At 51.4% G+C, this 11,280-nt stretch overlaps 1 protein-coding gene across 5 annotated transcripts; it reads right to left on the bottom strand.

Moving 5' to 3' along the window:
* Positions 1-718: 718 nt before the first annotated feature.
* Positions 719-11,218, bottom strand: LOC105088613 (kelch domain-containing protein 3). Of its 5 annotated transcripts, XM_031434669.2 has the most exons (15): positions 11,063-11,218; positions 8,663-8,875; positions 8,308-8,484; positions 8,040-8,155; positions 7,786-7,857; positions 7,463-7,676; positions 7,297-7,383; positions 7,049-7,157; positions 6,848-6,921; positions 2,634-2,781; positions 2,453-2,519; positions 2,271-2,375; positions 1,904-1,978; positions 1,671-1,788; positions 719-1,245 (listed from the first exon to the last, which is right to left on the bottom strand). In XM_031434669.2, the coding sequence occupies exons 2-15, from the start codon at positions 8,814-8,816 to the stop codon at positions 1,109-1,111; spliced, it is 1,653 nt and encodes a 550-aa protein (XP_031290529.1). In that variant the 5' UTR covers positions 8,817-8,875; positions 11,063-11,218; the 3' UTR covers positions 719-1,108. The 5 variants fall into 5 exon arrangements, with proteins under 5 accessions (XP_031290529.1, XP_031290528.1, XP_010977796.1 ...); XM_010979494.3 differs by lacking the exons at positions 719-1,245; positions 1,671-1,788; positions 1,904-1,978; ... (1 more) ...; positions 2,453-2,519; positions 2,634-2,781 and adding exons at positions 4,877-5,511; positions 6,649-6,727 and having other exon boundaries at positions 11,063-11,217; XM_031434667.2 differs by lacking the exons at positions 719-1,245; positions 1,671-1,788; positions 1,904-1,978; ... (1 more) ...; positions 2,453-2,519; positions 2,634-2,781 and adding exons at positions 4,877-5,511; positions 6,649-6,727 and having other exon boundaries at positions 11,053-11,209.
* Between the last annotated feature and the right edge of the window lie 62 nt (positions 11,219-11,280).

Genomic DNA, 11,280 nt, shown 5'->3' with positions numbered 1-11,280 from the left:
TTATACTTCCAACATCTCAAGTCTTGCTGGTTTGATTTAATTGCCTATTGTTTCTTACGACTCCTGCTCATGGTAGTTTCTTTCCTTGTGCGCTTTGTGTCTTCACTGTAGGCTCATATTCCTTGAAATTCTATCTGAAGGAATTCCTTGAGGCCTAGATTTAAAGTTCAGTCCTCAAGAGAGGATTGTATTTGGTTCTGCCAGGTACCTAGAGAGACCATCAACCTGAGATCCCTGTAAACTTAATTGTCAGCTTGAGGATTTCCCAGTCCACATTAGAATGAACCCTCCACCCAAACAGTACTGAGGGGAAGGGTATGCTCAGTGGTAGAGTGTATACCTAGCAAGCACAAGGTCCTGGGTTCAATTCCCAGTACCTCCACTAAAAATAATAAATTAAAAAGCCCAATTACCACCCCCAAATAAAATAATACTAAAACAAACAAACAAAAAATCAACTACTGAGAGCCAGCTGTGTTTACAAGTTATTGGGGAAGCTCTTTGTCCCACATCCTACCACCCCTTGAATCCAAAATCAAAGCTAAGGAGGTGAGTTGTGGGATTGGTTCCCTCTCTGAATGACTGTTTCAGCTGTTGGATTTAAGTAGGATGGGTCTCTGATCTGACTTCCCACTCTGTAGGAACCTTAGGTTTATTGCCCACCTCATATGTCCCTGAAAAAATAGTTCTATGCCACTCACAAAAGGAAATAAAAAGATGAGTAATAAGAGTGTTTATGAACTGGCTCCCAGTCCCAGCCCTGGGAGTCACTGACAGACTCTATGGCCTTCAACTGGCCTCAAGATCACTCACTGGTCCTTCTCTTTCTACACCACAATCATTATTTTAAGGCACGGATGGGAGAAGGACACTAGAATATTATGAAGCAGATCCAAGCAGGGCGAGTGTGGCATGGCAGAGGGCTGACCTGCTCCTCCTGTCAGTCCTGGGGCAGTCCGAAAGCCCTCTAGTCATCTCCGAGCCAATCTAGTTCCAAGGCAGATGTGATCCTCGCCCTTGGGAAAGAACCAGAACAGGGCAAGCCCAAAGGTGTCCCCACAGATGCATTTCTCACTGGGGTAGTGGCAGAGTTGAAGACAGTTCCTTATTACTCTTTGCTCAAAGGGAGATGTCTTCTGTCCTTGCCTGCATTTCGGCGCCTCTTTCGACTCAAAAAGCTCTCTAACTTCTTGCTGCGTTTCAGCTCCTTGAACTTTTCAGCGAGGACCAACTGGCGCTGCTCAGCTGGAGCACAGGAAGAAAGAAAGCTGGTAAGCAAAGAAAGCCCCCTTTCCCTTTCCCCAGGCCCGTAATTCTTAACCACTTTGCTCGAATATATGACATATCCGGAGTTCACCGGTGTGTGGAAGCAAGGTGACTCCTATGATTCTACTCTTTCTCAATATGAGTTTCTTCTCTGTGCCCAACCTAACAAATGTGGGGGTGAAACAGAGATACGAGTGACACTTCCTGCCCATAGTCTAATTAGGGATACAAGAATGGTTACACACAACCCTGCCCTACTATTTCTACTTCCCTTCAGCTTACCATGGGATCCAGCCTTCATGCCTCCCTTAGGGAGCTCATAGGCCCCCAATACAGCATCCTGCCACTATGGCCACCCAACCCCCATCCCTGTAACTAGTCGGTCATAGCTGTGCCCTACTCACATTTCTTCAGGAAGTATGGCCGATGGCCCTGCTGGGCCTGAGCCCGCCGTTCCTGCTTCAGTGCCAGGCGCAGCTCCTGCTGCTGCTTCCGTTCCTGCTGCGCCATTTCTTGCTGCTCCTGATGAGCAAAGATGAGATTGGGGGGACAGGTGAATAGGAGGGACCGTGAATCACCTTCCACTTCTACCTGCTCTCCCTACTTCCCCCTCCTTGGGTAATTCTCACCTACTCACCATTCGCTGAAGCAACTGCTGCAGTTTCTCATGCTCCTCCCCTGAACGGCGCTTCTTCAACTGCTTTTTCACAAGCTCCACATTGGAAGGTGAATATGATGGTTAGCATTCTGTAAATGGTAGCTAAAACTTTGTGCCAAGCGTTATTCTAAGAGATTCACGTATGTTAACTCAATGACCCTATGAGACAAGAATTATTATCTCTTTTTATGATTAGGAAACTGAAGCAGAAATTGGTTAAGTAACCTGCCAATGATGACATCAGCTAGTGAACTGATGCACCCTACTCCCTTCTGCCAGACTCCCTAACCTGTGCTCTAGTTTTCCACCCCTTGGAGTCCCCACAAACCAGTCCCATGGTACACACCTCTTTCTCTCTGGCTCGGATGTCATTTAGAAATTTATATGTTTTATCAAACACCTCAGGATTATATTCCCCTGACAGATCGTCAAAGCGGGGGTCCCGGGCTACCTTTGGAGAGAACAGAGAATATAAAAGAATTGTTCGGTGTCCTTTCACTTAGAAAGTGCTTACTGCCTCCTCCTCACCTTCTTACTGATGGGGACAACTTGACGCAAAAATGACACCCGGACCTTGGCTGACATTTCCAGAGGCCTACAGAGAAATCAAAGGACAGGTCAAAGGCCTCCCACCTGCCATCCAGAACAGCAGACAATTACTCAAGGTCCCAGGTATCCTCCAACAACTGTGACAGGCCTTGCTCCTCACCTGTGCTTATCTGCAACACACGCTTTTTGGACAGGTGGTCTAGAACCTTGCTTCTTAGTGCTGTTTCCAGTTACCAATTGTTTGAATGTCTTAGTCCCCATTTGGCTCTGCAATTCCAACAGCTCCTCAAATGACATGTTAGATGTGCCTGTGGAAGTGGGGTGGGGGGACCACAAGATGCTCAGCTCAGCACCTTCCACTGCTGCAAAGACATCACCCCATCCTTACTCCTTAGGTCACTGATCCTTTCCAACATCCTAACCTTAAGGCCCATCACTGCAGGTCCCAGGCAGCACAAGTTGTAATGGTGCGACACTGACACCTAACTCCCCATCTGTTCCAGTTACCTGGGGCCTCACCTTGCTAAGGTGTATATGTAAGGCTGGAGGTGGACCAAGCCAGTTTCTTCTTTTTCATCTTCTCTCTTTTGGGGGGAGGAGGGGTAATTAGGTATGATGATGATGATGATGATGATGATGATGATGAATTTAATGGGGTTACTTGAGGATTGAGCCCATGACTTCATGCATGCTAAGTGTGTGCTCTACCACTGAGCTATACCCTCTTCCCTTTCATCTTCTCTTAAATTATTCCTTCGCAGGCTTCCCCACAAGGGCTCCTGTCTCCCTTGCTCAGGTACCACTGTCATTATTCTGGTTCAGAACACTCTCAACACCTCTCACTTTTATCAGTGCTCTAGCCTCCTAACTGCTCTCTCAACTTCCAGCCTCAATCCTCTTGAAGCTATGCTCCCCAGAGAGAGGCATTGAAAATGCAAATCCGATCTTAGCACTCCCACCTCATTTCCACATACATATCCTTCAGATCAGAACTCAAAATTCCCCAATGGCTTCTATCTTGCTCAAAATAAAAGCTATAGGCTTTGTAACAGCCTGAAACCCCCACGTGACCAAAACCCCATATTGTCTCTAATCTTCCTACTCCTTTCCAGTCGACTGGCATCCTAGCAGTTCCTAAGCAGGGAGGTATGTTCCCATCTCAGTTCCTTTGCACTTAATTTTGCCTCTGCTTGGGAACACTTCCTCCAGATGTATTTATTACTTGCTCTCTCACCTCCTTCAAAGTATTTCTCAAATGTCCCCCACTCAGAGAGGCCTTCTGTGATTACTTAAAAATTGCAACCCTGCCTCTGCTTTCTCTTCAAAGCTCTTATCATTTTTTTGAAAAACTGGGCTACAACTCATATACCATATAATTCACCATTTAAAGTATGTCATTCTGTGCTTTATTGTCTTTTCATATACCAACTTGCTTGGTTTCTTTTTTTTTTTAACCCCTAAAAGGTAAGCTTCATGAGAACTTTTTTGGGTTGCTTTATTCACTATTCTCTCTTAAGCATCTAGAACTGTACCTGCATACAACAGATGCTCAACAGTGTCTCTGAAGTTTGTTGACTCCTGACCTACTAACCATTTCCCAATCACCCATGCCCTTTCCTGCCTGTGGTTTTGAACATCTGTTTTCTCCCTGCGCAAAACCCTCATCCTTCCTTTAAGAAACTGTTCAGGATGTCCTAATCCAGGAAGCATCCTCTCTCACTCCCCACTTTCCAGTGCGTTGGGGGGCGCTCCAGTGTTTGCGTCTGTCATAGAATTTAGCAGTCTCACGGTGACGGCGTCCGCAGGGTCCGAGCCCACACCAGACTCTGAGTTACTGGGCGCGGGGCGGGCACCCCCGTCTGGATCCTCTCCCCGCCCCCAGCGCCCGCGCTACCCCTCAGCCCAGCGCCGTGCCCTCACCCTTCCGCAAGTCTTCGGGCTCCAGGCCCTTGGAGTCCTCCCAGTCATCCTGGGCCCCACCAGGAGACTCGGCAGCCGCCCAGTCGCGAGAGCTCGCTCTCGGCATCCTTTCGTGCGGCGCGGCGAAGACGAATGGCGCTACTTCCGCTCCGGCGGCCCTCGCCCCGCCCCTTCCGGTGCCTATGGGAGGCCGAGTCCACGCGGCACAGGACAGCAGAGCAGAACCTGCCCACTGCTGAGCCGCCGGGCGGGGTCAGACGGGCTGCCCCTGGGTTCTGGGCCTAAGAGAGCGCCCACTCGAGGTAAAGTCGCCACCTTTCCGTCGCATGGCACTGTCCGCGCCGATGAGAGACTACGATGAGAGACTACGTCCAGCCGTGGTGATGTCTAGTTGCCTAATGCTCTTGGCTGAGAAGCCAGAACCTCAGCACTCTGCCCCCATAGCACACTCCTACCATCCCCATCATATTCCACAAGAGATCACACGTTTGGAGATTTTTATTTCATTTTTATAAAATCAGAGCTGGCTGAGAGCGTCAGGGTGCAGCAACAGCTTAAGGAAGGGTGGGATTATCTGCTGGTCCTTGCCTCCCCAGGTAAGGGAGAAGGAGGTTTCATGCCAACAGCTGCAACTCCTCTCAACTCCCAATCAATGCCCATGGCTCAAGCAGGGGGAAGGAGTGGAAATACGGGTAGGGGGGAAGCTCCTGAGGCTCAGACACTGCTTGCTTCTCCCTTCACCCCATTCCCTTCTTCTGTTCCCAGCAGAGCATGGCTGGCATGGGGCAGAGCAGAGGCCCAGGAGCAGTTGGAGGGAGGTGGATGGGACAGAGCACCAAGGGGAAGGGGCCCTCGGCCCAAGGAGGAAGGGACCTAGCCCTCCCCACCTACAGCTCCCCACTGAGTTCACAGCACAGAAAACATCTCTAGTCCAACAACTCCATGTGGAGGTATACCAAGTCCAGGGTCCAAAGGGGCAGGCGGGTGAGAGATGGGCAGGGGCAGTGGAAACAACAGCAGGCTCAGGAAGGGAGGCGGCAGAAACTTCCCCCTATCCATGGGAGGAGACGATGGGGCGACTGATATTGCTGTTGGTGGTCATGGCATTCAGCTCCCACCTGGAAGGCCAACAATGACAGGCAGAAAGGACAGAAAGGGGAGCCTCCATCCCCAAGCCCAGAATTGCTTGAACAAAGCTATGAACATACCAGTCCCTTCTACTTCCTAAAGCTCAACCACCCACAGCCACCTCTTCCTTACAGCCCTACTAGGTTTAACAATTAGTCACCACCCACCACCAAATCCAGTACCACCCACTCCTCCACCTGCAAGCTCATGTGGACTTCCTGTTTGCTCACATATTTGTATTCTTGTGCCCAACACCTGGAGAAAACCACCTGTTGTATACATCTCAATAAACTTCCCAACCTACCTTTCCTCCTCTGTTCAAATCCAAAACGAAAGCCTATCCCCCTCACTCCACCAGGAATGCCCCTTTTTGCTCTCAGTTCCCATCCTTTTAAGGCTCTGACTTAGCTCTCACATCCTCCCTGAGGCCTTCTCCATCCATTCCACCACATTAAAATTAAGTCCCTCTCTTTTTAGCAATTCTATCACTCTACATAGATTCACCAAGTACCTCCTTACACCAAGGCTACAGGCTACTTGGTATTAGGTACTTGCACATGTGTCAATCCTGGGCTGGTCCGAGATCCATCAGTTCAACCATGTATACTCTGTCACCAAATACTGAACACAGAGACCCTCAGCAAGTAAGAGTTAAATTGAACTGATACAAGGAGAGGGAAGTGTCACAGAATGACCCAGAAGGGCACAATTATATGCAAAATAACTTAGTGCTTGATCTGGACCTAAGAATGGAATTCAAGGGCAAGTAGCTAGGAAGGACCTCCCTTAATTCTGGAACTGATGTGATCCAGAAGCTCTGAAACTTGTCTTTACTTTGCAACTAGGTTCTAAGATTTAATCAAACTTTCTCAGCACGTTAACAAAAACTGAATAAGCAGGTCTCAGGAAGTGATGTTTCTGAGCTTGGTTTGAAAAACTGGATTTTTTTTTCCCCACACAATTTACCGTGCTGACAGTTTTATATTTCCTTCCAGCTCACTCTCCACAAGCACACTACATCTCCAGCAGAACAAAACCTATCTCCCCCATCGTGAGACCAAGCCAGTCAGGTCATGCCTGTGCTGCCTACTCACCTCAACCCATCCCTTTCTAACCAGTCACTATACCTGATGTCATGGGGCAAACAGGACTGGTCCAGGTTATACTGAATCACAGCCAGTTTGCACAGAGTCTTCAGACTAGGGCCTTAAAAGGAGGAGTGAAGAGGGAGATGGTCAAAGCTGAGGAAAGAGCCCAGTCCTGGATATCACCACCCAAAGACAGGCACCCTGATGACATGAGCACTTTGGGAGTAAGTGTACTTACTAAAGTCCAAGATGTGTAAGTCAGAATGATCTATGAGGTCAAATTCATCTCCCAGGCCTTCCTCAGGAGACGGACTGTAGGGATCAAAAGAGAGATGAAGGAAGGAGCAGAGACGACCCACGAGACCCTCTCGCTCAAATGTCTCCCAGGTGAGTCACAGGCTGAGACCCTTCCTGGATCCCTCCCCTCTCTCCTCCTAACCTGGTGCCCCCAAAGAGGACAATCTTGTCACCAACAATACAGCAACACTGGCGCCGGCGGGGACACGGCCCCTTCCCTTTCGGTTCAATCTTTTTCCAGGTAAACGACACTAAAAAGAATTTATATGGTGGTTCAAGGCCTGCCTACTCCAGATATCCTCTCCACCCACGCACCTCACCTATTCAGGATTATTCTCCCCCTTGCCCGAAATTCCTCTCTGTTCCTCCTTTAAAGGCAGTGCTCTTTACCAGGGTTAAACTTCCAGAGGTCATGGAAGTGCCGGTTCAGCCTTGCATTATAGCCACCAAAAATGTACAGCTCCCCATTGTAGCCAACTGGAAGGAGAGAGGAATGTTAGGAGCGTGGGGACAATGGGCAGGAAGGGGACTCGGTGGGGATGGAACAGACACTCACAAGCTGAGTGGCTCCGGCGCCCCTCAGGAAGCACTGGGGTGGGTGGACAGTCCAGCCAGGCCTCAGTCCTCGTGTCAAAGACGCGGATGCGGTTGCAGTAAATCTCATTGTTGGAATGGAATGGCCCAAAACGGTCGGCGCGGCCCCCAAAGACATACATGTGACTGCCCAGCATTGTGGCCGAGTGGAAGTCCCTCCAGCGTGCAGGGTTGCCCTGGGCAGGAGCAGGGTGGGAGGGGGAGAGGGTCAGCTTTCACTGTTTGAGCTCCCTATGGTTTCTTAAATTGAGGGTGGGGACCTGGAAGAGAGGAAGAAGGGCAGACCTTTGTACAGATCAGGGTCCACGTCATGGTGCTGGTATCCAGCTTGTGAATGTCATTGGAAAAGCAGTCCGCCTGAGAGGGAAGAGAGAGGAAGTGAAAGAAGGAATAAATGAGGGGCAGTGGTCACTCTCCAGCCCTCCATCCCTCCCCACTCAGAACCTGCAAGCAAACCAAAGCCTTCCATTCCACGACCTTCAATTCCCCTTCCACTTTCTCATTCCCACCCTAAACCTGTAGTTTCTTCCCAGACCTACCAGCTGCTCGTAGCCCCCGAAAATGTACATGGTCTTGCCCAGGACACAAGCCGAATGTCCATCCCGGGCCCCAGGAACTGTTCCTGACACTCGGGGTGTGGACCACTTGTGAGTATCTGAAGGAGGGGAGAGGGTGGGCCTGGTAAGCAAGTTGACACTCTCTCCTAGACTCTGGGGGGCCTTACTCCCAGCTCCCTCAGCCCACACCCTTCCCAGCCCCCCAAGGCACCAGCTGGCAGAACACAGCCTCTCCAAGACCCATACTCACTGACATCAAAGGCATAGAGCACGTTGCAGGCCCCTTCGGTGTCATTCCGCCCGCCCCAGAGGAAGACTGTGTCATCGATGAGGACAGTTGAGTGTCCATACCTCATGTAGGGTACCACGGGAGCCTGCCCGCGGGTGGCAGGTCTCACTGGGGGCAGCTTTGTCCAACGCAAGGACACTGTGGGCACAGTTCTGCTCAGCCCTGGGAACCTCCCTTCAGGCTGTCCACCTTTTCCCAAACCAGATATTCATTTCCCCCACTCCCTTTGGCCACAGGGATCACCATCAAACCTCATTCAGCTGCCCGTTGCCCTCCCTGACATGGGCACCCAGGGAAGGTCCCCAAATTAGCTTACCTGCATTGAAAATGTGCACATCAATCTGACGCAGCGTCTCATAGTCTTCACCGGAGCAGTAACCCCCGAAGGAGTATACCCGGTGCCCGACAGCCACTGCAGCATGGTTCACCCTGCGGGGCCCGCCCTCCAGGTGCACTGTCCACCGTAACATCCCCTGGGCCACTGGTTACAGCAACATGCCCCCCCGGCACGGCCTGCTGCCTCTGCTACCTGAACACAAATTAGGGCCACGGGCTCCTCAGACGAGGCCTTTGCCCGCCTCACTGTGACTCTGCCCAAGACTAGCCCTTGCCTCTAAGTGTCACCCTGGTGGCCCTCCCACACCACCCCTCCGCAGCTCAGGTGGCTGGCTTTGCCCCAGGGGAGCTGCCGAGGTCAGGGAGCTAGCCCTGGCCCTGTGTTCTCCAACAGGGAAGGGTGGGGCCAGTCTGACCTGACTGCCAGCTCAGGCTGCTGATCAAGGCTCAACATGGTCATACCCCACTCATGGAGGCGCCACCCCGTCCCTGGCCTGGCCCAAGCTCCAAGCCCCCTTCCCAGGCCGGTGAGTTAGTTCTCTTGTCTCTCTGGCTGTGCTCTGCTTACTGCCACCTCTCTAAGAATCTCTGTGCTCTTTGAGGTGGGGAGAGGGATCTCAAAATACTCAGAGCTATTAATAGCCCAGCCAGCCCCAGACAGTCTATTGAAAGCTGGCATGAGTGCCTCCAAGCAAAAAAGCTTTTAGGCTTTTAGAATGGAATACTCCCTTTATCCACAACAGGGTGGGATTGATCCAGGGCAGGGACCTCCACGGATGGATAGCTAGGGGGCTCTTGTCAAGCTGAGCTGTTGTCTTCGGGGTCACCCAGGGCCCCTCATAGGCACGAGGAGTTCCTTTGACAGCTGTGCCTGGTATGCTGCCAAGACTAGGAACTTAAGCCAGAAAGGTATGTGTCTACTGGGGATTGACAGAACGGGAGTGAGGAGGAGGGGTTTTCTCCTCTTGCCACTTGCCCAACCCTGCTATTGTGGTAAAGAACGATCTGTTTCCAGCAGCTTTTCTCCCACTTGGGTTCCTCAGAGGGGCTAAGGGTGGGGTGCACACTGCAAAGCAGTGGAAGCAGTTGGAAGGAAAGCAAAAATGCCCTTGTGCAGGACAAGAAAAAGACAGCAGGCATAAGAGGTCATGGTCTCTCAATCTGCCAACCTAGTGATAAAGGGTACATCTGGAGGCTCTGTCCCTAGGCAGATCCTGCGACTGGCACTGCCTTCGCTGGCAAGCACCTGCTGGTTTTGGGTGAATCGTTTGCTCCCTCTTCAAGAAGCCCTAGCGGAGGGAAGACCCAGGCAGAACCTCAGGCGCAGAAAAAGCTCAAGTAAAGGAGGCCCCTTGCAAGAAAGACACACAGCTTTGGCTTTCGGCTGGCTTGCCAGCCCCCTCCCCGACCCCAGCCCACCTCCCTCAACCCCCCACCCCATGCTTTAAATAGCCACTCTGCCAAACCTGAAATAGCCCCAGCAGGAAACCACTCTCACTTCATTACTCCTGTCCTCAATCCAAAAGCTCTCGGATCTGGGCTTGTGGGGACAGATAGGAAGGAGGTGGAAGAGCTTAAGAATGGGAGTTCTTCATCTTCCCTCATAGCTTCTACTCTCCCTTCAGCTATATGAAAGTAAAGAATTCACAGGGGAAGAGAGAAGCAATTCCATCCAAAGGTGGAGAAAAAAAAAACTTAGCTTCTCGTCCATAAGGAGGGACAACTCAAGCTCGCGGAAAACAAGCCTGCAGGTTCTCATGAACTCCTCTTATCCCTGGGTCTCTCCCATCCTCCATCACTGCCGCATTCTCAAGCTTCTTCAAATCCTTTAATGTACCTAACTACGCTCCTATTCTCTTGCAATTTTCAGTCCCCGTTTCTGGCCCTTCTCGAACTCCTGAGGGCTTTGCAATTTTCTCCTTTTCCCTTCTCCCATAACTCCAAGCTCCACTCCGATAGCCCTCTTCCTCTAAGGGATAGAAAGCTAATATTCATTGACCCCTTTCGACCAGAGATTTTCCTCCCTGTATATGACGCTATCCCTGCCTTCTTCCAGTCATCCGAACCTCCCTTCCCCCACAACGCCAGACACCCCCGCCCTTTGCTTCCGTTATCCTCAGCTTCCCTGTTCTCATAACCTGGTCTTCCTTCCAATTCCCTTTAGGGCTTTCTCTAGCTACCAGGTGTCTCCCATCGGTCTCCTCACCATCCTCCCCGAGTCCTCCTTTCCCCATTAACACTCTCCTTTCCCATCATCCCCCTAACTCCCTCCCCACCCCCACCTCATCTCTCTCAGGCCCCTCCCCCACGAATCCAGCTCTAGGCATGGGTGTCCCCAGCCCCTATAATTTTCCTAGTCCCTCAACCCACCCGGGGCTACCTGCCAGGCCGGGCCGGGGCGGGGCCGCGGGTCCTCGCGCTGCCTGCAGCCTAGAACCCGTTGCGCGCCAACCGACGACTCGGTCCCCAACGAGATAAACACAGCCAGGCTCGGACCTTCCAGCGGGCAGTTGTGTGCGCACGTGCAATCAGCGCTAAGCGCCCGAAGCCTACCGGGATTTGTAGTCCACGGGTTTGGGGAGGGACGTGAAGGGATCT

The sequence above is a fragment of the Camelus dromedarius genome, chromosome 19, assembly GCF_036321535.1.
Source record: "Camelus dromedarius isolate mCamDro1 chromosome 19, mCamDro1.pat, whole genome shotgun sequence".
Taxonomy (NCBI): Eukaryota; Metazoa; Chordata; class Mammalia; order Artiodactyla; family Camelidae; genus Camelus; species Camelus dromedarius.
Note: the sequence above shows the minus strand (reverse complement) of the source record. Positions and strands in the feature narration are given on the sequence as shown.